Raw genomic sequence first — 27145 nt, forward strand, 5'->3', positions numbered from 1 at the left:
AGTGTGAAAATGACGTTTTCTTTCTTCCTGTTAATATACCCACGGTGTGCGTGCCGGCTTCTTGGGCCGCACGACACACTATCGTGTGTCTTGATGTGATAAACGTTGAAAGAATATTTTTGCATCATACCTGAATGTACTGGGAATTTAACACTTCTTGCAATTTTGTGCAAAATGCAAGTGTTGTTTTGCATAAGTGTTTGTTATATTTAGGTCTTCTCAAAGTGAAATAATCTATGCTACCATTCTTGATAAAGAAATTCTTCACGTTGAAAGCAATCTGAGGCATGAGATGGGTATCCATCACCATCATGGTAGATAGATCGCTTATAAAAACGTGTATGCATATGAATTTACACATTCGTACGAAATTGCAAGAAGTGTTAAATTCCCTGTAGAAATTTTAATTTATCCTTGAGTATCCACATCCCAATTTGAGACTGCCAGACCTGTGGAGTGGACTTTTAAGTGGCAAAGAAGTATAGTTAAGTTGCTTTTGTTTCTGTTTTGTAAGTAGTTAAGTAGTTAAATTGTAATTAACTTATATGTGCTCTTTCTCTACCAAGTTTCAAGGCAATCAGGTTACATATTTGTGTTTTAACAACCTTTACAAAGTGTGTAAAAATCTTGGTTCTTGAATGGTTGTAATGAATTCAAAAAAATGGGTGTGTGAATTTGAGAAGGGACCGTGGAGCTGTGCCTGCATGAAAATTGCATATCTTTCTTCGTGTCAATATCCACATGATGTGATGTGCTGGCTTCCTGGCTGCATGACACACTACCATGTGTTTTGATATGTGGTTACATATTGTGGTTTAATTTTGTAGATATTCCCACAATCACAACTCACCCCATCAGTCAAATGATAACTATTAATAAGATTGTTACTCTGAATTGTGAAGGAACTGGTAGGGGATCAATTACATATCAATGGCAGACTAGGAATATTATGGGAGGAACTTGGAAGGCTATTAACAATAGTAATAACAAGAAACTGGTTGTGAGGAACTTACAAGAGTCACAACGGTACAGATGTGTAGTGTCCAATGAAGCTGGTGGGAATGCATCAAACATTGTCACTGTTGCTGTTTTAAGTAAGTGTGATCATTTTTAATCACATATTCTATTGTGTGCATTAGAAATCATCAGTCATCCTCAAGGCATATCAGTTGTAGTTGGCTCATCAGTCAATTTAACATGTACATCATCAATATCATCTGATGTGACATTCACATGGACTCGTGATGGTACAAATGTTACAAGACAATCAACATCAACTGGTGACACTAGTATACTAAAAATTAACAGTGTTAGGAAAAATAGAAGAAGAGGGGGAGATGCTGGTAATTATGTGTGTTCTGTGAGGAGTGGATCACTATCAGTGATGTCTAACACTGCTACCCTGATTATCACTGGTATGTGTGGTATCTGAGTGCAATGTATCTAAGTGCAATGTATCTAAGTGCAATGTATCTAAGCATAAATATCGAGACCTAGAAAATTTATGCCATTTTTGTATCAAATTAAATTATTTATATATTAGCTTGGTCCAGTTATTTAGTTTCGTAACTACACAAGTGTAAGAATAAAGCTAGTAGCGATCATTACATTGTAAAGTTTTTTGAACAAGGAGATCGTTACTTTGTTCCTACTGCATTTGCAATGGCTAAATTATGGATTATGTTTGCATATCAGATGGTGAGCTCCCTTGTTTAAGCACTTTTTACTTGTAACAAACCCTTATTAAGTTCTTCATTTTCCTTTGACTTGTTTGTTAGCTTTGTTTGTAATATAATTCACCATTAATGAACCCTATACATTGCACCATGGTTCTACGTAGGTGTAGATTCGAGGCATGTCTCATGAATTGCATGACAAAATGCATGTCTCATACTAATTATTGCTAGAAAGCACACCAGCCATTTTGCTACCTATTACACACCCATACAATGAATGGTTAGCAATCCGTAAAACTTGCTTAGAATCATTGGAGGCATAGTGCAAAATAACATACCATTCCTTTTGGTTTTACATGATCGACAACCAGAGATGGGGTAATGCGTTACGTAATATAACGCGTTACATAATATATATTACAATTCACTATTCCGAGTAATATAATGCGTTACCTTTGGAAATGCAGTAATATAACTTTAAGTTACTTTTGGAAACTATAATTCGTTACTAGTAACGAAAGAAGTAATATTATTACGTAACGAGTAGCTGGAAGCGAAAAGTAATGAGTAACTCTGCGGCGATGTAACGAGTGATACTACGAGTAAAGATGAACAAGTAACGCATTATAAATGGATTTTACTGCCAATTATCCATTCCACTATTAATTAATCACCTTAATCCATTAACCTTTCTTCTATAATGGTGCTCAGGTGTTGCACGTACATGTGACTGATGTGCATCACGTGACTGCACGTGGTTTATATGGTAACTTTAACTTAGCTGTCTAATAAAAAAAGTAACTTAGCATTAGTAACTTAATATTTGTAGCTAATATTATTAAGTTAGTAACTTAATATGTAATATTATTAAGTTAGTAACTTATTATGTAATATTATTAAGTTACTCTTTATTCTAAGTAATATGTAACTGTAATATATTATACTGGTATAAAAGTAATATGTAATATATTACTTTCATGAAGTAACTTCCCCAACTCTGTCGACAACACACAATACCACTAATTTGCTATCCCGAATTGACATCTCTGTGTTGCAAGGGAATAAGATTGAAGAAGAACAAAGACAAGTCCTTGATGCATGCATCATACTTACCAGAGCTTGCAAAATTGCATATGTTGGGACAAAATTTAACCTGTAGCATTAACCATTATTGAGTTTTGCAAGTCTAAAGGCAACAGTCTGTCAATCAGTCAGTCAGTGAAAAATTTTGTAAAGGTGACCGATTCTGCAAGAACCCAATGTTAACATATTTTTGATTTCCATTTTATTACATTTCTTTATCCAGATAGCCTAAGGAATGGTCAGCCAAATTGTTAGCTCTAGAAGCCAAGAAATTATGAAGTTATGGTGCTACAAAGTGGTAACAACAGAAAGATCAATTTGTACAGTGACAATGCACAAAATAAACTACAGGTTCTTGATTAAACAGTCATAACTTATGAATGCAGTCCTCTACAGAGATACAACTTATGTTCTCCATGAAAGGTGAAGGGTAAGTTTTTTCTTCCAGGTCCTTCCTGTGACTAGGGCAAAGGATTAAACACGAGGAAAAATGTCTGAGAACTGCTTGTGCAGACTAATGCTTGTATCTTTAATCTCCTTTGAAATACTGACACGAAACAAAGATAGATTTTCGAACTCCTCTTGCTTAGGTTTTTGCCATAAACATCTTTCTTCATGGTGAAACAAGAGCTTAAAATTTATGGAATTTTTATGTTTTGTAAATATTTTACCCATTCCACTTGATGCGTTCTACTGTAAAAAAAGTAGGCTTCTGCTAACATGTGGGATTCTTGCAGATCTGGTCACAAATAATAATTATACAACCGAGCACTAAGAATAATAAGGAATGCAGTCAAAATTATTTCATAAAGATTGAATGATGAATGAATGAATGGATGGATGGATGGATGAATAATTGAGTGATTAATTAATTAATTAAGGTATGCAAAAATTACAAGGCCTACAGATATGTGCTAACTGGGGATAGTATCGCCATTGTACAATCGATCGTGGGAATAAATCAATGCTCACATGATGATTACCACAATTGAAGTGTTGCCAAAAGCAACAGTCAGATGAAGGTGTTTTGGTATCCTTGCCATTCTACAAGTTGGAAAATGTTACTTAAAGATGAGAATTAGTCTTACAGTGCATTCCCAAGCATCTCGACACGTATTTGAATGCAGACATGCCCACATTACGGACGACACGAGTTAACCACTCTATAATGAAGCCTTCCCCTTTAGGTATTTAGTATACATTGTAATTAGTCTTTAAACAATGCGAAAGCATTAAACTACTTGTAACTTTCCCAAAATTTGCTCTACTTGACTTTCTGCGATATTCGTAGGACTTGTCCATTTATTATAACAATCGTAGTTACAATGTTACTTGTTACCTAACCATAATTGAATCTTTCAGGCATGCATATATAACGAATCCAGTGATTCCACTCGTATCGGCATTAAGGCTATCATCAGCCTTAACGGAAGTGTTACATATTAGCTGTAACATGGGAACTTGTGATTTGCCAGAAATGTATGCCCGCAGTCCTCGGGCTGCGCCCTCGGACTTAGGGCATACATTTCTGGCAAATCACTCATGCCCATGTTACAACTATAAAATGTTACATAATTCTATAATGGAGTAAGTTATAAACATAGCTGAATGCTGGTGACTGTTCTATTAGAGTATCTCGATCTTGCATTTGCTACATGTAGTTGGCTTTCAAATCATAACTCAGTGGTTTGTTATCTGATTCTTCTGTACTACTGCAAGGACCTTCTACAATGATTATTCCAGCTACATACTGATTTTCAGCTCATTGCTCTAAGCAATTTGCCTGGTAAGCATGAAAATTTTAGGTATTTTTATTTTTCATGTATCTCGATTGCACAATTGTTACAAACCTTCGATTTTGAGTCATGTCTCCATGATCTTTATTTCGATTACTTTCAAACCAGTAAAATGCACTCCTACAATGGTTGATCTATCCACAAACCGATTTTCAACTCATTCTGTGAAGCAGTTTACCCTGTAGGCATGACAACAAATCAATCTTGTTTAACGTGAATAGTTGGTCATAAATCCTGAACCATTCATCGGATTTGCACCAAGTTTGATACTAGTATTCGTCTTTGGAGTCCCTTTATATCTGCCACATTTCAAGGCGATTGGGTAATGCGTTTGTGTTTTATAGCAATTTTTGCAAAGTGTATAAACAAAACAAAAAAAATAACAAAAAAATTAAAAATTTGGTGCTCATATCTTGGAACTGGCAGGGGAGATTTCTTTTAAATTTGGAATGTAAACTCACCTAATTGGCCGACAACTCTGTAGCAAATTTGGTTCCAATCAAGTAAGGGATCACCGAGATACAAAGGTGTGAAAATGACATTTCTTCCTGTCAATATACCCATGGTGTGGCGCGCTGACTTCTTGGGTCACACGACATACTGTTGTGTGTCTTGATACATGCTACAAAAATTAAGGAAACAAGCTCAAAAATGATACAGCTGAAATGAGAAACAATCCATGCAATAAAAAATAAGGAAACAAAATTAGATGACTACTTACTAAAATGAGACACACTTTAATGCCTACTTTTGGCTAGCATCTTGAAATGAGACCATCAAATTAGCCAAAAGTAGGGATTAAAATGTGTCTTATTTTGGAAAATAGTCATCTAATCTTGTTTCCTTACTTTTTATTGCATGGATTGTTTCTCATTTCAGCTGTATTATTTTTGAGCTTGTTTCTTACTTTTTGTAGCACTTATAATTATTATATCAATCCCTACTACTTCCTTAATTATTTTAAATAGCTAGTATATATAGTGGCATACAAAAAATTCCTCAACTGTAAGATGCTAAATACAAAGTATATTATTTTTGTGCATGTACTGAAAATCACCAGTATGATTTGGTTGGTTTTTCTTCATTGCTCAACATACCTTGAATTTTGTACACTTGTAGATGCTCCTAAGGTGATGGATCCTCCAGAGATCACAGATCACCCAACAGGTGGTGATGTACCAATGGGAAGAAGTATCACTCTCATGTGTAGAGCTAGTGGTCTAGGAACACTAATATATTCCTGGGAGAGAAGAAATTCTGGTAGTAGTTGGACTACTGTTAGTAATGATAACACAACATCATACACTACTGATACAACACTGACTATTGGAGAGTACATGTACAGGTGTAATGTGAGCAATGAGGCTGGACCAGTTGTGTCTAATAGTGCTACTGTGAATGTGTATGGTGAGTATTGTCCTAACAGGTAATACATGATGACACAAGTGTCCATAGGTCCTCCCACTGTCATAACTCACCCCACCAGTCAGTTGACAACTGTTAGTATGAGTGTTACTCTGAATTGTGAGGGAACTGGTAGAGGATCAATTACATATCAATGGCAGATTAAGAATATCAATGGAGAACAATGGAGTGATATTAGTGATAGTAGTGAAAAGGTACTTGTAGTTATGAACTTACAAGAGCCAAAACGGTACAGGTGTGTCATGTCCAATGAAGCTGGTAGGAAAACATCAAATGCTGCTACCGTTACTATTTTGAGTAAGTTGTTAAAATGATTTATAGTTGCTTGTAACGTGCATGTGTTTAGAAATCACTACTCATCCTCAAGACAAACTAGTAGCACTCGATTCTATGGTCAGTTTAACATGTACATCATCAGTATCATCTGATGTGACATTCTCATGGACTCATGATGGTAGAGATGATACAGGACAATCAACATCAACTGGTGATACCAGCATACTAACAATTAAGAATGCCAAAGGAAGAAATAATGGCAGTTACGTGTGTACTGTGAGGAGTGGATCAGTATCAGCAATGTCTAACACTGCTATTTTGACTGTTTATGGTATGTGTGTATTCTAAGGAGGGTAGATTTCCCTGGCTGGTTTTCTTGACTTCACACTATACACTGTTCAAAACGCCTGGTTCCCCTGAATAAAATGATAGTGGTGTCAGCCTTGATCGAAAGCGCTATGGATGGATTTCAATAAGCATGCATTCAAAGCCATTAGAATGGCTTTTCAGTAACAAAGGGTTAATTAACACAGTGTAAATTTGCAATCACTTTTATAACTTAAGATAGACCAATTTTTGATGAAATATACAAAATATTATTGGTCATAAATCAGAAACTATAATGGGTGTAAGGGGCTAAAATTTAGTACTGTACACCTACAAATTTTTGTCACTGGTTAATTGCCTACCAATAATTGGCAATAAACAGTTAATTGGTTTGTGTCTATATTGGCAGACATAATATGCACTCAACAAGCCTGCTGGAAGGTTTAGGGTGGCACCAAAGTGACCATCAACATCCTGTCTTGCAATAACTGTTATTACAATCACATATTTACACATGCTTTGAGGTTATGTTATGATGTTAACACTTGTCAGCAGGTTAAACAACTCCTTACGTGATGGTGAATCAATTGTTATACAGTATGACATCATTACACATAGCAGCAAGACAGTGGCTTAACTTTTATTTTAGCATGACAAAGAAGAAACACCCCTTGTTTCACAGCGCATGAGTTCTATATGTTACTGTGAAACTTTTTAGATGTCTGAATAGGGTAATAGAAGTCTTTTTAATGATATACAGTAGACCCTCGGTTATCCAAACCCCTTTGTTGTCAGGCAATGATAAAAGTGTTCGGATAAGTGAATAGTTCTGATAATTGAAGCCCATACATTTATATACAGAGCTCCGTTGAAATACTCTAATGGAACGCACACCTATACTCAAAATACTCTAATAGAACAGTCATTTCAATTCCGGATAATCGAGGTTCCGGATAATCGAGGTTCCGGATAAATGAGGGCTGGATAACCGAGGGTCTACTGTACATTGTTTAGTGTTAATTGACAGTTTTCTTTCACACATTTCATGCAAAGGTCATGCAAGCCATATTGTTTTGTCTGTTGCGGTTTTATCAAGGCACATGGTAGTGTATTGTGTTGCCAAGTAAGCCGGTGTGCCACACCGTGAGTATATATTGAAAGGAAGAAAGGAAACAGCTTTTTCATGTGTGCATAGCTCCATGGCCCCTTCTCCAAAACACACCATTTTTGCATTATAGCTGTCCCCCAGGTAGGGTAGGCCACACAGTATATGTGATTAAATTCACAAGAGCCATTTGTGAGATACGGGCATTCAAAGTTTCGTTCTAGTTTCTTCTTTTTTTTCTTCTTAAGCCGTAGGGGGGCTATGGGGCTTCGATTTATTTTCGCACACATTGCAAAAATTACTATAAAATACAAATGCGTAACTTGATTGCATCGATATTTGGCACAAATGAAGAGTGTATAAAGGTGAATTCGCATGCTAAGTTTGCTATGAATCGGATAAATATCCAAGGAGTTACAAGTATTTATTCACGTAACAAATGAAACTTTTGTCATGGCTACAGGGTAAACCGAATAGGGGAATAATTTGAAAATTTGTGTGTACATAGGCTGATCATCGTAGCAGTGCCTTTTGGTGGTTAGAACAGCAACAGACTTACAGCTACAAAGTTATAAAGTAAAAATCAAACAAGTGTAAGATCGCGGGATCAAGATACTCTAATAGAGCAGTCACTGCGGGTAAAAAGGTGCATAAAAATGTTGGAAAAAACAACTTACCAGAATTTGAACCAAGGACCTCTATACCTAACACCTGCATCCTTAAGGGGCATCTCCAAACTGATTTTGGTACGCTTAACGTCATTATGACGCTAATTTCAGACCCTCACCCTCCTTGTTGTCACACTATGAAAACAATGCATTGACAATAGAAGCACAAAACATTGTATTCTCTACATGAAAACATAGTCTACAAACAGTATTGCTGCTTAATCACATCACTTTCTCTATTATTCCTAGCTGTTTACACTATAGCTGCTTTAATAAAACTTAATAACATCATGGGCTGAAACCCCCTCCCCCTTAATGTCATTATGATGTTAAGTGTACCAAAATCAGTTTGGAAATGCCCCCTTAACCACTGAACCACTGCTATTTTGGCTGATCCCTTCACTTAACTTCTACCTTGTAAATGAAAATTCTAGTTTAAATCTACTCAATAAGTAAAATTTAGATCTACCAATAGAAAATCTAGATTGTTCTAGAACATTCTCTGTGTGTGTGTGTGTTCTATTAGATGATTTCAATGAAAGCAAAACTGTGCGCTCTATTAGAGCAGTAGCACCATACTATTGTTGTAACATGTCTAGTAGTTATTTCATCAAATTGGAGCCATTTTGTATCTATCAGTGGTATATTGGTAGTATTAACTTAGTCTCGTCCCCAAGTGGTCTGTGAGCAGACTAGTATGACTGACTTGCACCAATGATCATCATAATAAGCAAAAATTTGTGATACAACAGGCTGGAAATCATTTCCCAGTAAAAGCAGGATTTGCTTTGTTTAAAGTTGAGCAACTACATCTTTTCACGTTTGCATGAAAAATTGTGATACTCTAATAGAACAGTCACTGCAAAATATAATATCCTACAATCATGCATACCTAACTTGGAAGGAATTCACTTTCATGTAAATCACTATAGTGGAAATAAATACACATAATACAACTTTATATTATGGCCATCATGCATGCATGAACAAGTAAATAATATTTGTGGTAGCATGTGTCCGAGGACACCCTAATCTAAATAGTTTTTTTTTCATTAATGATACTGATGGTTTTTCTCTCTTTGTTGGCAGCTGTGAGTAGGTAATTTTTTGTATCACTTGTATGATCATCATTGTTCCTGTAGCAGTTATGATGTGTAGATAACAAGAAATAGTAAGTCTCTAATTGGTTTGAAAATACGAAAAAGGAAGTAAAATCCATTCAAAAACAGCCAAGCTGTAAAAAAAGGAGTGTGGCCTGCACATTAAAAATTGTTAACATTAACATCATTGCAAAATAGCTGCCACCTTTGATTTCACAACTTTTTTCACCCAGGCTATTGAAGGCCACACTTTTTTTACAGCTTGGCTGTTTTTGAGTGGATAAAAATAATTCAGGTAATTAATTAATAATTATATAAACCTTTTTAATGTGGGCGTTCAAAGGCACCGCTCAGGATGTTGCCCGGGCAATATCATTGGAATACGGTTTGCTCATGGCTTTGATGCCCAACCAGTTCAAAGATACGATACACTTTGATTTGTTATATTGAGCAACACGGAGCATTTTTTAATTTTGGTCTACAAGTTAGACTAGGCTCAGTGTAGTTGCTAAGTTTAGATTATTTAACAGTAACTAAACTATATTCTAGGAAGAATGATCTGTAAAACGAGTGCTTGGGCGATGCGTGGATGCATATTTCTACTCACACTGCACGAGGGGCCTGTCAACCATTGAGCAACCACGAAGAATATGGCAACTAGGCGAGTAGCTTATAGTCCTAAGTACTTAACTTAATGTATTAATTTACTTACTGTCACAATGGCAAAGGTTTAAGGTAGTATTAAAAACTTTACACCCCAAAAATCTATCCCACAATCGAAAGTTCCTGGCGCGTGTTGAAACAGTGACGTAGAAATAATGTTCTGAGAGCTATTTGCCCATGCAATTGAAACCACAGTCGATCGTCAGATGCTAGTGTATAAAACAAATGGGGTGAATGCTCTGTAGTTCACCTATCAGGTGAGTGTGTCTGTGAGTGATATATATCTATATATAAATCTGAAAAGCCATCTGTCCATCTGACCGTCATGCTGCTTACTCACCAAACTTGGCAAGAATCGACACAGTCTGTGCTGATGATGAAGCACTCATCATCCAGCTACTCTAAGATTATTATCATGAGTTCACGCGTGCTTTCGTTTGTTCTCTACAGCGCGTAGAAGTCCAAGGTGTAGAGAAAACTTGAGCAACATTCCTTTGAAAACCACCGCACATACTGTTCAAGTGGTAGAACGCCTGACTAGCATGTAAGAGGTTGTGGGTTTGAATCCATATGTTTTGGCATTTTTCTTTCTTTCTACTCAGTACCTTTTTGTGCACACCTTTTTAAAACACGACTTTTAGCTCATCATATCTTGGCATGCAAAGCACGTATCGACGCGGGACTTTAGCAACATTAAACGCCCATCATCTGGAAACTTGAGTGTTGTTGTAGCAAATCAATACGTGCTTTTGTTCGCTCTTTATAGGATGATGAAGGCACTGGTGTAGCGAAGGATCACTGAAAAGTTGAGCTACATTCCTGTCAAAACCACTGATAAACAACTGTGGCGATTTGTGCACCTCCCTTAACCCCAAGTTATTATAACCAACCTGGGTTCAATCCCCTCCTAGGTAATAACTTTTTATTTCACCTTTGGGACCTTTTTGAGGCACCGTTTTGTTCTATCTGTTCCATGCAAGTCTTCATCTACAAACTCTTATGCTCAGTTTTTCAGCACTAGCACTTAACTGCCTCACATCATAGGGACTCTTATAGCACTTTTGGGATAGGGCAGGCAAATTGCCAACATATTTGTCTATCTGTGCGTTAGTCCAGTGTGTTGTATTAGAGTAGGTAAAAGCTTCTTTCACAAGTATCCAGAATATCTACATCTTTGTTTTAAGCACATAGGTGTGCACTGACATGCAAAACTGTTTGTTCAGATTTACCTCATTACTGCTGTAGTAAATAGGCAGCTTGCATGATTGGATAGATACTACTGTGTATCTGAAAAATGGTAATACTGGAACCATGCAATTACTGTAGTTTACACCGAGGAACTGCGTCTGACCTGGCACAATTGTTTCACTATAATCCTGTTTACATGCTTTCAATCTAAAGGATCATACATTAACTTAATGGTCAATTACACTGCAGGTGTTTTTTTTTAAAACTGGGTTTTTGTATGGCAAGATTGTGTTGGCTTTAAAATTAATTATTCCCAAGTTCATTTCTCATTGTGACAGTTGGTAAGGTAAACATCATGTAGAAACTGAAACTGTACCATGTATACACCACCTGTAATGTAGGTATACTGTATATGCAATTGCCTTAGCTTGCATGCAGTTTAACTAATTAGCCTTTTGTGCTCATTATTTCACTATATGCACTGCATAAGGATTTATTATTAGGGTCATTCCATGTCAAATCAACAAGGAATTTAGGGTCATCTCTCGGATTTTGACGAAACTTGGTGTGTTTGTAGTACCTGTGGTGCTTATCACTCATGCAAATTTTTAGCTCCATACATTCCATAGTTTCTGATTTATGACCACAAATATTTTGAATATTTCATGAAAATTTGGTCCATCTCTAGTTACAAAATCAACTGCAACTTTGTACTGTGTAAATAATTTTAAACACAATTTTCACTGATGGAAGATTGTTGATTGACCTTTCCAGTGATCCCTAAATTATGGGATATCTACTTAATTATGGTTCAAAAGTACTTCATTGAAAACTTTAATCCTTTATATTTTGAAAAATGCTGCTTGAAATTTTTCAAATTCTTTTGTGAATAATGATTGGGTCATAGTCTATGTTTGATAAAATTTTTGTGGTGGGACCACAATGGGCTCAAGAGATATAATGAATTATGTTGTGGTGTGTGATGGAATTTGCAGTCTATTATTGCTGTATTGGAGTGTACACCACCAATAACCACTCTCAACAAGGCCATGCCAAGTTTGTCTTACAGAGTGAAGGTGTCTAGGTACATTACAACCTGTATTAGTGACCACCTGTATTGAAAGACCATCTATAAGCTGCAACTAATTTATACTTTAATTGGATCTTAATTTATAGCACCAAAGCATCAATGTTTTCTAGCAAATCCAAAAATGGTCCTTATTAGACAGGTTGACTACAAATGAGATCATCATGCATCCATAAACACATTTATGTTGTACCATCTCTTTAGTTATATCTTATTTATTAAGTAAAATCTTGCCGTAGTGCACTTACATACATATCCCCACTCTACACTATTCAAGTTACGTACATGGCTGCATAGGTACAACAGACCTCCTCAAAAAGGATATCTGGGTACCTTGATAGCCTCATGAATCATGATCTTACTTTATAATTTTACGTACATTTTGGACCCAAGGCAAGTCTGTGGTTTCTCAAAAATGAACACTTCATCAATGGTCCAGGGAATAGAAGAATTACAATATATACAGTAGATGCATTACTTGTACCAAGAGTTTTTATATTATTAACACTTGCTTGCACCTCAATGCATGTAATTACTAAAATTAATGGTTTTTCAAAGTATTTTGTGTTCACATTTTGAAGATCAGTACAGGTAAATGTTAAATATGTGGTCAACATGTTTACTTCCTACATGAGTATGTGTATGAGTTTATGACTTGATCTTCAAAGTGGTCGTGAATGTACAGTAATGTAGTAATTAATTTCACACATTGAGGTACAATTAATGCATGTATATGGTAAAAACCCTCCATTGCTAGGACCATAATAAAGTACAGAAGCCACAGAAGTATCTTAGTCTAAATGTATGTGCATCGCTAGAGTGGGAGTACAGTGTATAAACAGGTGTCCTGGTTATCAAGGTACCCAGGTATCCCTTCTGAGGAGTTCTGTTGTATGTACCTATGCAGCCACATAAGGAACTTAAATATGGCTAAGTCCACTACAGTGGGATTCAACTTAGTAAAGAAGGTACTTGTGAAGAGATGGTACGACATTTACATGATGTTTATGGACACATGGTGGTCAGATCTATAATTTATAGCCAACCTATCTAATAAGGACCATTTTTGGATTTGCTAGAAAGGGTTGATGCTTTGGTGCTATATGTTAGAGAAGTATAACTTAACTGTAGTACATAGATAGCCTTTCAATACAGGTGGTCACTAATACAGGTTGCAATGTACCTAGACACCTTCACTCTGTAAGACAAACTTGGCATAGCCTTGTTGTGAGTGGTTATTGGAGGTGTACACTCCAATACAACAATAATAGACTGCAAAGTCCACCGCATACCACAACATAATTCATTATATCTCTTGAGCCCATTGTGGTCCCACCACGAAACTTTTATCAAACATAAGCTATGACCCAATCATTATTCACAAAAGAATTTGAAAAATTTCGAGCAGCATTTTTCAAAATATAAAGGATTAAAGTTTTCAATGAAGTACTTTTGAACCATAATTAAGGAGATATCCCATAATTTAGGGATCACTGGAAAGGTCAATCAACAATCTTCCATCAGTGAAAATTGTGTTTAAAAATATTTACACAATGCAAAGTTGCAGTCAATTTTATAACTAGAGATGGACCAAATTTTCATGAAATATTCAAAATATTTGTGGTCATAAATCAGAAACTATGGAATGTATAGAGCTAAAAATTTGCATGAGTGATAAGCACCACAGGTACTACAAACACACCAAGTTTTGTCAAAATCCGAGAGGTGACCCTAAATTCCTTGTTGATTTGACATGGAATGACCCATTATTATTATTATTATTATTATTATTATTATTGCTTTATGGTGTAAATCATGCACTTTAAGGCACTATCGACATGCATGCTACTCAGCAGATATAGGACACTAATATTTATGCTTGGTTCCCAATATATTAATTATTGTCGCATTAGTTGTCCTGCATGTAAAGCAACAAAGGTTTTGTTTGTTTTTTTACAGCACATTGAAGTTACTGGTAGGGAAGACACACTGAATAATTGAACTACATTCCTGTCAAAACCACAAACAATAAACTTTAGTGTTTACATCATTAATTTCAGCAGGATGACATAAGGAAACCTCATGCTCTTAAAAATGTGACATCACCATGTACTCTACATAGCTACATGAGCAGTGTTGGTGTTTAATGCTTGGTCCCTCTTCCTGGCATTAAAATGTTTAATGTGGAAACAGTCCTGCATGTAGGGCAGGTACCAACGCTAGTATATATATATATATAAAAAATTAGGAATTTTAGGGGATATAGACTGAATTAGGGATTAAATGTTCACTAGTATATTTGCAGGTGTAGGCGACCTCCCTTGTTTCCCTACTTTTTTTCTATGATCCCTAATTGAACTTAAAATTCCAAATTTTTCTTAAACTTGTTTGTTTACTTTTTTTGTAACATTATTATGATTGGTGAACCCACGCCTACCGCATCAAAAGAAAGGATGGCGCCAGAATTAATGTTTTCATCTGAACGGCACGTGCCCCAGCTATCAAATACTGCTTCGAAAGTCAGTGGCCATTATGCTTTGCTTTCAGCCACGTTCAGCCTGTTACACAGTGCTACAGACGAAAAACAGTAGAAGAAGTGCCTCTGCAACAATCCAGTCAACACGAAAATATGACGATTCACGTGCCCCCGACTATTAATTGCTGAAAGTGCAGCCACCATTACGCTTCACTTTCAGCTATATTCAGCCCTGTTACACAGCATTACAAACGAAGAACAGTATTAGAATCGGCTCTGTAATCAATCCAGTCACCACGTAAAATACGAACGATTCCCATTTACAAATGTACTGTAGGGAAGCCATACATAGTGCTACCACGAATCAACACCTTGGGGTGTCAGTAAAAAGAAAGGAGGACAAAGGTAAGTCCATGATGTGTGCATTGTACGTACTGCGGTATGCCAAAAGGTTCGTCTCTGGGCGAAGCGATGTCGAACAGTGAAAGCCCTTAGCCTTAGCTGTTATCGAGTTACGCTTGCCTGAAGGCATCAGGCAGGGCAGGCCAGGCAGGCAGGCAGTTACTATACGTAGATAACAGAGAAGCAATGAAATGTATTTGAGGAATGTATGAAAATAATCAGTTTTTGCTTAGCTGGTCACAATATAACTTTCCTGTTTAGCTATCACATCTACCCATTAACTAATGGAGTGTGCCCAAAATGTAACTCTTGGCATATGTCTTGTTAATACGGATCTATCTGGGTCTGACCCCGGATTGCTATCTGGGTCAGTGGATCATCCAGGTCAGCAGTACTGACCAGGTTTAAACACTGGTATTAACTGAGGGCCTAGTTTTTAGAGGTAGTGCAATATCAACTTGATTACATTGGGAACCTTTGGGCCAAAGAATCATTTGGGTCAACAACCCTTTGATATGTAGTGTTATTTATATATGCCAACAGATCCTCCAGAGATCACAGATCACCCAACAGGTGGTGATGTACCAATGGGAAGAAGCACCACTCTCATGTGTAGAGCTAGTGGTCTAGGAACACTAATATATTCCTGGGAGAGAAGAAGTTCTGGTAGTAGTTGGACTACTGTTAGTAATGATAACACAACATCATACAATACTGATACTACACTGACTATTGGAGAGTACATGTACAGGTGTAATGTGAGCAATGAGGCTGGACCAGTTGTGTCTAATAGTACTACTGTGAATGTGTATGGTGAGTATTGTCCTAACAGGTAAGACATGATGACACAAGTATCCACAGGTCCTCCCACTGTCACAACTCACCCCACCAGTCAGTTGACAACTGTTAGTATGAGTGTTACTCTGAATTGTGAGGGAACTGGTAGAGGATCAATTACATATCAATGGCAGATTAAGAATATTAATGGAAGACAGTGGAGTGATATTAGTGATAGTAGTGAAAAGGTACTTGTAGTTATGAACTTACAAGAGCCAAAACGGTACAGGTGTGTCATGTCCAATGAAGCTGGTAGGAAAACATCAAATGCTGCTACCGTTACTATTTTGAGTAAGTTGTTAAAATGACTTATAGTTGCTTGTAACGTGCATGTGTTTAGAAATCACTACTCATCCTCAAGACAAACTAGTAGCACTCGATTCTATGGTTAGTTTAACATGTTCATCATCAGTATCATCTGATGTGACATTCTCTTGGACTCATGATGGTAGAAATGTTACGGTACAATCAGCATCAACTGGTGACACTAGTATATTAGCAATTAATAAAGTCAAACGAAAAAGAGACAGTGGTAGTTATGTGTGTACTGTTATGAGTGGATCATTATCAGTGACCTCTAACACTGCTACCCTGAAGGTTTATGGTATGTTGCAATTTACCTTTTTGAATGTTTTGAAATACTGTGAACACTGGCAGGTCCTCCAAAGATCACAGATCACCCAACAGGGGGTGATGTACCAATGGGAAGAAGCATCACCCTCATGTGTAGAGCTAGTGGTCTAGGAACACTAGTATATTCCTGGGAGAGAAGAAGTTCTGGTAATAGTTGGCCTACTGTTAGTAATGATAACGCAACATCATACACTACTGATACAACACTGACTATTGCAGAGTACATGTACAGGTGTAGAGTGAGCAATGAGGCTGGATCAGTTGTGTCTAATAGTGCTACTGTGAATGTGTTTGGTGAGTATTATTGCGTGTGATTGTAATATAGAATAATCGAACATTTTACTGATCAAATACAACTGTATGTGCATTATAGAGAATAAAGTACAGAGGTGTGAAATACTAATATAGTGTGAGTTAAAGCGGAATGTTATATTACCATGGCTGATTACTTTATACTTCACTATTGAAATCAAATGTAGTTGTGACCATTTACCCTGCTCTTCACAGTCACTAATTTAGTACAATAGACCAGTAAAAACACTAGTATGTATTGTTTATTAAATGGTCTCATCGTCATTGTTGGGAGACATGTAGTGTAGCTGAACTCTTTACAGTGAAACGTGCTTTGTAGTTGAATTCTTTACAGGCTGATTTTAAATGTAGCTGCTTAGTAACTTGTTATTAGCTGAACTTTCTCCTGGGTGACTTGTAATGCAGCTGAACTCTGTTCTGAGTAACTTTTGTACGCTTTTCTTCTTCGTTCTGCTGTTAGCACCGTAGATCTTGCAGAAAATTGTCCTTATTTCCTCACTGATCAACAGCTTGTAACATAAACACGTTGAGATAATGTTGTTGCTGCATTTGATTAGCATAGCCATCATTTCTCGGACAACTTGCAAATTTTACAGTACATCGAATGAGGTCTATAATCATCTGAGATTGAGGTAGTTGTATCAACTTGTAACAAATGCATCAATTATTCTGTTTACAGAACAAACATCTTTTTCTTAAATATAAACATCATTGAGTCTCAGATGCTACATCATGGTTATCTTTAAAATCAGGACGCTTGATATGTGTGTCATGCAGCCAAGTACAACTAGTGTGGCCACACAACAGACAAGTGTGTATTTTACTAGAACCAAGAAAACGCCATTTTTATGTATACATAGCTTGATAGTTCCTGAACTGAAAATAATCTTGTTTTGTTGTGGTAACTCCAGCAGTGCACTTCCTATTCCATATTTGAGTTGAATCCGCCTAGCTATCACTGAGACAGGTTTGTCTTATTTTCTTTGCATGTTTCTTAATGCTTTTTCTTTTCAAAAATCACAATAACTCACATGTACTGTATTTGGTATTTGGTTGATCAAGTTTTGGAGGGCAGTAAGAGCATAATGCAGCACATTTACATTCTAATGTTTGTATACATTGAATTAAGAGCAATGGAGTTATGCATGATTTTGAAAATTGCAAAAGTAATTTGTTGTCACAACTAACAGGATACTCCACTTGACAGAAAAACTTGAAAATCGATATGTACAGGAAGTAACTATCGTAGTGCAAACCTTTTGTGGTTTGAAAATACTGAGAGTATTAGCTAAGGAGATATAATATTATAGTAAGATCCAAATGTGAAACAGGATACTCTATTTAGAACAGTCACCAAGAAGTAAAAGTGTTCACAGAGCATCAGAAACATTTTTCTCCAGGGTTCAAACTAGGGACCTTCACGCCTATATACCCAAGCCCTTACTACTCTGCCCCTACTGTCAGTTGCCAACCTCACTTGATTTCTACCTTATAGTTAAAAGTTCTAGTTTAGTAGCTGCACTAGAATGGTAATTTATAATCTTGTAAATCCATCAGTGATTGTTCTATGTGCATTGTATCGGAAAAATGTGTTCTCTATTAAAGTACCACAGCCAAACTATAAAAAAAGGATGTGGCATACAAAAAAGCCAGGGTGAAAAAAGATGTGAAATCCAAGGTGGTGGCTAAGAAATGGCAGGTTAATGGCAAAATTTTTAATAACAATTTAGGTGAATTTGTGTTGCCCCCTCCAAGTTTCACTCATATTCGGCACCAAATTCACCTGAATTGTTGTTATTAAATTTTTTACCATTAACCTAACCATCACAGCCATTTCTTGGCCGCCACCTTGGATGCATCTTTTTTCACCTTGGCTTTTTTGGAGGCCGCACCTCTTTTTTTACAGCTTGGCTGTTTTTGATTAGATATCACTTCTTTTTGTAATTTCATACCTAAAGCCAGACTATGGCCAACTTTGGGTACTTCTATTAACTTGTCTTTTTCTATAGGAATGATGATTATTAAGGAGAAAATTACATTGTTTAGCTATACATGCACATTTAACAATATTTGTATTGATTAATCATTATCTCAATGCGAATACTCTACAGGGAAATGTGTATGTAGCTGAAAGTTTTACGGGAGAATCATAATGTAGCTGTACTCTTACACTACATTGTGAACAGTTTGTACGTAGTTGAACTCACCACAGAATGACTTGTAACATAACTAAACTCTACAGAAAGAATTTCAAGATAGCAGAACTTATACAGGGTAGTTTTCTTGTAGGTGAACCCTCTACAGGGTGACATGTTTCTAGCTGAACTCTCTACAGGGTAACTTGGTTTTATCTGATCTCTCTACAAGGTGAATTGTTTCTAACTGATCCGGGTGATATGTTTCAAGCTGACCTTTGTACAGGGTGATTTGAAATGTAGCTGATTTTTCTACATGGTGACTTGTTTTTAGCTGAGCTCTCTACAGGTTAACTTGTTTCTAGCTGATCTCTCTACAGGGTGATTTGTTTCAAGCTGATCTTTCTACAGGGTGATTTGAAATGTAGCTGATCTTTCTACAGGGTGACATGTTTCTAGCTGAACTCTCTACAGGGTGACTTGTTTCTAAATGATCCTTCCACAGGGTGATATGATTCGAGCTGACCTTTGTACAGGGTGATTTGAAATGTATCTGATATTTCTACACAGCGACTTGTTTCTAGCTGATCTCTCTACAGGGTAACTAATCTCTCTACTGGGTGACTTGTTTCTGACCGATTGCTGTACAGGGTGATTTGTTTCAAGCTGATTTTTCTACAGGGTGATTTGAAGTGTAACTGATCTCTCTACAGGATGAGATGTTTCTAGCTGACCTCTCTACAGGGTGACTTGTTTCTAGCTGACCTATTGACAGGGTGACTTGTTTCTAGCTGACCTCTCAACAGAGTGACTTGTTTCTAGCTGATTTCTGTATGGATTGACTTCTTTGTAGCTGAACTCTCTACAGGGTGACTTGTTTCTACCTGATCTCTATTTGTTTCGAGCTGATCTCTCTATAGAGTGATTTTTTCTAACCGAATACTGTACAGAGTGATTTGTTTGTAGCTGAACTCTCCACAGGGTGACTTGTAATGTAGTTGGACTCACTACAAGGTGAGCTGATCTCTCTACATAGTGCCTTGTTTCCAGCTGATCTCTCTACAGAGTAGTGATGTTTTCTAGCTGATTTCTCTACAGCATGATTTGATCTTTCTACAGGGTGACTTGTTTCTAGTTGATTTCTTTACAGGGTGGATTGTCTGTAGCTGATTTTCTACACGGTGACTTGTTTCTAGTTAAACTCTCTACAGGGTAACTTAATTCTCTTTGATCTCTCTACATAATGGTTTGTTTCTAACCGATCCTTCCGTCGGGTGATTGTTTCAAGTTGGTCTTTCTGAAGGGTGTTTTGTTTCAAATTGGTCTTTCTAAAGGTTGATTTGAAATGTAGCTGATCTCGCTACAGGATGACTTGTTCTAGCTGATCTGACTTATTTCTAGCTAAACTCCCAGAGAAGAGCCTATGAAAATGTGATGGTAAACAATGAAATTTCATGTAGTTACTGCCTATAAAAATTCATTGACACTGCCTATGAAAATTTGACATTTCATAGCTGCTGCAACCATGAAATTTTCTTGTGCCGTGAAATAATTTGTCAGTGCTATACAATAACTATGAAATCTCCACTTTTCATGAGTATTTCATGGTATGGATAGTACAATGAAATATCAATGAAATGACTTTCATGGCACTAAATGGGGACTATTTACTGTTCATGGATAATCCATAGGTGTTTCATGGCACTGTTCTCTGGTAGTGCTATACGGTGCGGACTTAATTCTATCTGATCTCTCTACAGGGTAACTTGTTTCTGACTAATCTTTCAACAGAGTGATTTGTTTCAAACTGATCTCTCTACAGGGTGACTTGTTTCTAGCTGATATTTCTACAGGTGATTTTTTTTCTAGCTGATTTCTCTACAGGGTGATTTGTTTCTAGCTGATCTCTCCACAGGGTGACTTGTTTCTAACTGGTCCTTTTATAGGGTGATTTGTTTTAAGCTGATCTTTCTACAGGGTGACTTGTTTCTAGCTGATCTCTGTATAAGGTAACTTGTTTCCAGCTAAACTCTCAACAGGGTGACTGGAAATATAGTTGAAGTGACTGGTTTCTAGCTGATCCTTCTACAGGATGATTTGTTTCAAGTTGATTTCTCTACAGTGTAATTTGTTTCTAGCTGAATACTCTACAGGGTGATTTAGAATGTGGTTTAACACTTTGCAGGACATAGATGAATGCTTTAATAGAGTAATTTACTTATTATAGTTGACTGCTCTATTAAGGTGACTGCTCTATTAGAGTATCTTGATCTAGCACTTGCTATACCAAGTTGGATTTCGTGTTATAATAACTCTGTGGCTTTAAGTTTGATTCTTCTATACCATTGAAGAGCCTTTCTAAGATGATTACTCCATATGTACAGCAATTTTCAAAGTATTACTCCAAGCGGTTTTTCTAGTAGGCATGGCAAGTAATCGTTTTTTTAAATTAGCTAATCCTGATCACGTAATTGCTAGTCTTTTTGTTGTATCTTCATGGTCTTTAGCTCGATTTCTTTCAAACTACAAATGGTTTGAGGTTCAATAGTTAACCTATCCACGCACCGATTTTCAGCTTCTTCCCATAAGTGGTTTACCCTGTAGGCGTGACAACATATTTGTGTTATTTTTTGTGAATAATCGATAATATCTCCTTGACGGTTTATCGTATTCATGCCAAACGTGGTACCAAGGTGCGCCTTTATACCCCCCTTCTGTGTGCAAAATTTCAAGGCAATCGGATATGGAGTTCGCATTTTATGGCAGTTTTTGTAAGTGTGTGAAAAGAGGAAGAAAAATAAGAAGCAAAAAAAGAAGAAACTAAGCCAATTTTTGAAGTCGCATATCTCGGGAATGCTTGAAGCAATTTTGCTCAAATTTTGGATGTGTAGTACTGAAGTTGATGGGCGTGTCCAAAAATCATCTGGTTTCATAAAGGCAACACAGAGTTATGGAAGTGCGAAAATCGTGTTTTCTTTCTTTATGTCTATATACTCACGGTGTTGCATGCTGGCTTCTTGGCTGCATGACACAATACCGTGTGTCTTGATAAAATAGGCTACACAGTAGTGTGTTGTGTGGCTAAGTACAGCTGGTGCTGGCACCCAACAGACTCATGTTTTATGGAACTAAGAAAGCACTGTTTTCATGTATGTATAGCTCGATAGTGTTTGAATGGTAATTAGCAATTTTTGCTGTGGAAACATCCTCTGAGTAGGGCACCTCCCATTCCAAATTTGAATTGAATCTGCCCAGCCATCACTGGGATATGCTCATTCAAAGTTCAACTTATTTTCTTAATATTTTTCTTCTAGCACTTTTTCAGTCAAGTCACCCTTAACCTTCACCCTATAGTAGATAATTGCATCGCAGAGATCCATTATCATGATAATTATGATAATCCATTCAAAAATAGCCAAACTGTATTAAAAAAGGATGCGGCCTTCAAAAAGCATGGGTAAAAAAAGTTGTGAAATCAATGGTGGCGGTCATGAAATGGCTGCAGTGATGTTGAGTTTAATAATGTGCATACTTTTGAATGGATTTCACTTATTTTAAACCCCAATGCCAACCACGATTCAGGTTTGTTTTTACCATTGTTCTTATCTACACACAGATGCAATTACGATAATAAAAGACAAACTAGTGCAGAAAAATGATAATTGTGTCCTTGCTTGTTCAATGTTATGTTATAGTGCTTGTATTTATTTGCAATAGTGTTTTGTAACAAAGTAAAGTTAGGTATACATGATGTACTGTTTGTCTATTAAGATTTTGCAGTGACAGGTTTGTCTATTAGAGTATCTCCAGATTTTTCATGCAAAACTTGATAATCTGCAGTTGCTCAATTTTTAAGAAAGTGTATCCTGCACCTTTAATGCTAGAATACAATTTACATCCTGTTGTCTCAAGTTTTATTAGCATAGCACTTATTATGATAATTACGATGATGACAATTGGCACGAGTAGGTCATAATGGTAGTGTACTATATACCCCATCGATCTGTACCAAAATCGCTATGCTATTGCCTTTGACTTGATGGGATACTACTATAGAAGTTACAAAGGTATTGTATTGCGGGATTATTTGCTGGTAATTAGGATTTCTAATAAAAAGCACATAGAATGTTCTAGATTTTCCATTGGTATAGATCTATGAAATTATGAGCTGTTACTATTGAGTAGATTTTAGCTAGAATTTTCATTTATAACGTAGAAATTAAGTAAGGTAAACAACCGTGATAGCAGCGGCTCAGTGGTTAAGGATTTGGGTGTTTGGTATGGAGATTCCTGGTTTGAAAGCTGGTTAGGTTTCTTTGACGTTTTTCATGCACCATTTTTACTTTGCAGTGACTGTTCTATTAGAGTATTTCAACCCCGTAATTATACAGTTGTTTGTTTTGTGCCTTTTAACTTTTTAGCTGTCAATGGGATTTCGTTTAATTAAACTGCAAAAGGTTTTAGCTACAATGTTTAACCTATATGAACACCAATTTTCAAGTTATTCTCATGAGCGGTTTACCCTGTAGGCGTGACAGCAAGTTGGCCTTATTTAACGTGAATAATCTATCATCTGTAGCTCTATGAATATTTATCAGATTTGCACCAAACTTGGTACATGATAGTGCTGCAATACATTCGTAAATTGTACCAAGCCTCAAAAAATCCAGCTACAAGGAAAGAAAGAAAAGAAGAGAAACCCCCCCGAAGAAATTCAGCTAGATTTGGATGGCTCATACTTCATGATTGCGTTAGGCAATCTTGCTTAAATTTGGTATGTGGGGTGCTGAAGTGGAGGACATTTGCAGTATCAAAATGATTCCAATTCGAGAAGGGAGCAAGGAGCTATGTATGCATAAAGTTTGTTTCTTTCTGTAAATATACTCACAATGTGGTGTGCTGACTTTCTTGGCTGCATGGCACTACCGTGTGGCTTGATAACTTGTGATTATCATAATAGAAAATTAGACATTCTTATCTCCAAATACTTTTACAATTGAAGCATTTGTTGGTTTATTTCAACTATGTACTGTAATTATTTCCTGACTAACTCACAAGATTGCAATTTGCTGTATTTTAGTACGGCATAGCAGTGGCATAGCTACTGTTGAGGCAACTGAGGCAGTTACATTAGCAATGCATTTTGCATCTGATCATTTGGATCTACTATCGTGATAAACTATTGTATCTACATGACAATCGATACAGCTGAAGAATTATTATCGAACATCACTACTATACATGCATACGTAACACCCTGACAGGTGTAAAAGTCACCCTATAATAGAGAGCTACATGATAATCAGTTTCAAAGTTGCAATAAATACATAGATTCCAAGTTGTTCAGTTAGCAAATACTGCCAGAAAGCTTTAACAGTAGCCCTCTTCCTGCACTAATAGTAGCAGCAGGAAGGAGGGCTACACACAACATACATATATACTCAGTTGTCATGACACAAGCTCTGACAAACATTGCTAGCAGTACAGGTAGCTACAAGTACCTTCTTATTTAATATTATCCAGCTGCTGAAGTAGTTTACTGCATTATCACTCACACCTTTGTGGCTTGCATAAACATAACTATAATGGGAGTCCAAATTTGAATCTTATTCATCTCTGCAAGTGGGAGACATGTGAATCAATATTATCCATGTTAATACAGCTACTAAAGGTGTTTGTTACATCCCTTTGTTGCTCTCATAAACATTATAACTGTCATGGGAGTCTGAATTCAAATCCTATTCATCTCTGCACAAGGGAGACACATGACATTGTGCTGGCATGTGAATCCATTGCTTTTTATGTTCCTGTGAATCACTAATAACAATAATCACACCAGTGTTTAACTAGCCCACGACAAGCTTGAATCCTGAAATCGTCACCAGTACTTGATGTGTCTTCCCTGATCATGTGATCTATGTTAATTAATCTGCTGCGCATGCAGGAAATTTTGTGGGGGTGCTCCAGCACTTGTGCTTCCTATCCTAACCCATGAATAGCAGTCTTTGACAAATCCTGTTATAAAGGAAAAAACAGCAAGTTAAGAGGAAGCCTTAAAGCCTGGCTTTGGAGCTTGCTATTACAAAAAGAAGTATACCGCGGGCCAAGCTGTGAAAAAGGGTGCGACCCTCTAAAAAGGCAGGGTGGTGAAAAAGTTAGGAAGTCAAAGGTAGCAGCCAAGAAATGCGTATAGTGATGCTAATACCAACCACCACTAAAGTGATTGGTATTAGCATCATTGTAGGTATTTCTTGGACACCATTTTAATTTCCTAACTTTTCACCCTGGCCTTTTTGGAAGGCCAGACCTTTTTTCATAGCTTGGCTGTTTTGGTATACTGAATCTTCGGTGCTGGGAAAAAATGGCAAATTTGGTGAATGGCTATGAATTTGCCAAATTTTCTTCTGAGGAAAACAGCTGCTTATTGTATTATTATTATGTAGTTTAAACATACGAACCTGCTGCTGGTGAAACCAAAAAAAAAAATTACAATCTTATGAAGGTGTTTAGGATCATACTGAAGGCACTTTTGCGGTGATGATACCTAACCAATACTGCCAAGGCACCAGGATGGTATTCTGAAGTTGGTTTTTGGGTGATAATTTTGGCCAGAAAAACTGAAATCTTCATGATCTCTAATATACAGTACTACTGTACTGTATGATAAACCAGGCTCTATGCAGCCAGCCATTACGTATAACCTCAGGAGTATATAGATTAATTCATTTTAACTATAGGTTTTTGTTTTATAATAATGCATACAGAATTGTCAAATTAATTGAATTTCATATGAATAGTGAATTATTTGTAATTCTATGAATATGTTGCTATGCTCTGCTAAGCTAGGAAGAGCTATTGAACAAAACACTTAAAGCAACATAGATATTATGTACAGAAGTATCTTCTCAACTGTTTTATGGTTTCTCTATTATTCTCTCAACAAAACTGCAAGGCTGCCCTATGTTGTTGTTCACATAAATACTGGACACATCCTCTCTCAACAAGTCGAAGTGATAGGCTATTCCTGGTATATAGTCTACAAGGCTTGCACCATTGTTTTACAGTTGTTAAACACCTGTAAAGCCTGTAGGGAAAGTAATTCACAAAGTCTTTGGAGAGCCCCATATTTCAGTCCACCAAAAAGAAACCACCTCAGAACAAAGTTTACCTCTGCGGAAGTTTAATAAAGACTTCATTTAGCTTTTACTTCTTATGTACATGCAGGCTACTTTTACCATTTAGTGGATTGCTCAAGTGGGAGTGTGTGGATATAAGGTACTCACACAAACACAAACTTTTCAGAAAGAAATTTCAGTAAACCAGGTGGGTTTACTGTAGGTGCACACCTGGTTTAAAATACCGTTGCAATTTGTGGTGGGTTTATCTCTATTTTGACTGGACTATTGCATGGAATAACCCAGTACTTTTCTCCCCATGCCATAGCCTCTGCCAAGGCTTTAGAGGGGAACTGAAGTGGAGATTAAAATACAACACCATTATCGTTTATAATATAATCTATTATCCATATGTAATACTTAAAATCGCTGAAAATGTCTTCTTCATAACTTATTAAACGTGAAAGTTGGGTGATGCTACCCCCTTTCGGTCACCATGATATTTGTGGCTTTGATGTCACTGGATCCGAATGCACCATTGGATTGCATAGGATTGATTATTACACTGACGCTGTGAACAGAATGGTTCTCTACTGTATTGCCAAAGACTGCAACAACAACCAGCACTGTCCTCCTAAGGATACTAGCTTTCATCATTTGCTTTTAAAAGTGCCTGCCTTGTTGAAACAAGTAAGATTTTTCATGAATGTTAGTACCCGCATTAATGTACGTGTCCTGGCAGTAGCTTGACAAACTGAAACTGGTGAATCCACCTATCAAAGATCCGAATGCTCGTGTTTGTAGCCACTATTTCAAGGAAGATGACTTCATTAATGCTATG

General features: G+C 36.7%; 2 protein-coding genes across 2 annotated transcripts in view; both read left to right on the forward strand.

Annotated features, from left to right (window-relative positions):
- LOC136267667 (roundabout homolog 3-like) overlaps nucleotides 1–5985 on the forward strand; it is a 35889-nt gene extending 29904 nt beyond the window's left edge. The window contains exons 3-5 of the mRNA XM_066062815.1: nucleotides 828–1094; nucleotides 1140–1415; nucleotides 5675–5985. Of these exons, the coding sequence (XP_065918887.1) occupies nucleotides 828–1094; nucleotides 1140–1415; nucleotides 5675–5985 (854 nt within the window). The remainder of the gene's footprint in view (nucleotides 1–827; nucleotides 1095–1139; nucleotides 1416–5674) is intronic.
- A 60-nt stretch (nucleotides 5986–6045) lies between these two features.
- Nucleotides 6046–27145, forward strand: part of LOC136267014 (receptor-type tyrosine-protein phosphatase S-like) — a 138841-nt gene continuing 117741 nt past the window's right edge. The window contains exons 1-6 of the mRNA XM_066062064.1: nucleotides 6046–6277; nucleotides 6327–6587; nucleotides 15816–16085; nucleotides 16134–16400; nucleotides 16450–16713; nucleotides 16767–17036. Of these exons, the coding sequence (XP_065918136.1) occupies nucleotides 6061–6277; nucleotides 6327–6587; nucleotides 15816–16085; nucleotides 16134–16400; nucleotides 16450–16713; nucleotides 16767–17036 (1549 nt within the window). The 5' untranslated portion in view covers nucleotides 6046–6060. The remainder of the gene's footprint in view (nucleotides 6278–6326; nucleotides 6588–15815; nucleotides 16086–16133; nucleotides 16401–16449; nucleotides 16714–16766; nucleotides 17037–27145) is intronic.

The sequence above is a fragment of the Dysidea avara genome, chromosome 9 (genome assembly GCF_963678975.1).
Source record: "Dysidea avara chromosome 9, odDysAvar1.4, whole genome shotgun sequence".
In the NCBI taxonomy this organism is placed as follows: Eukaryota; Metazoa; Porifera; class Demospongiae; order Dictyoceratida; family Dysideidae; genus Dysidea; species Dysidea avara.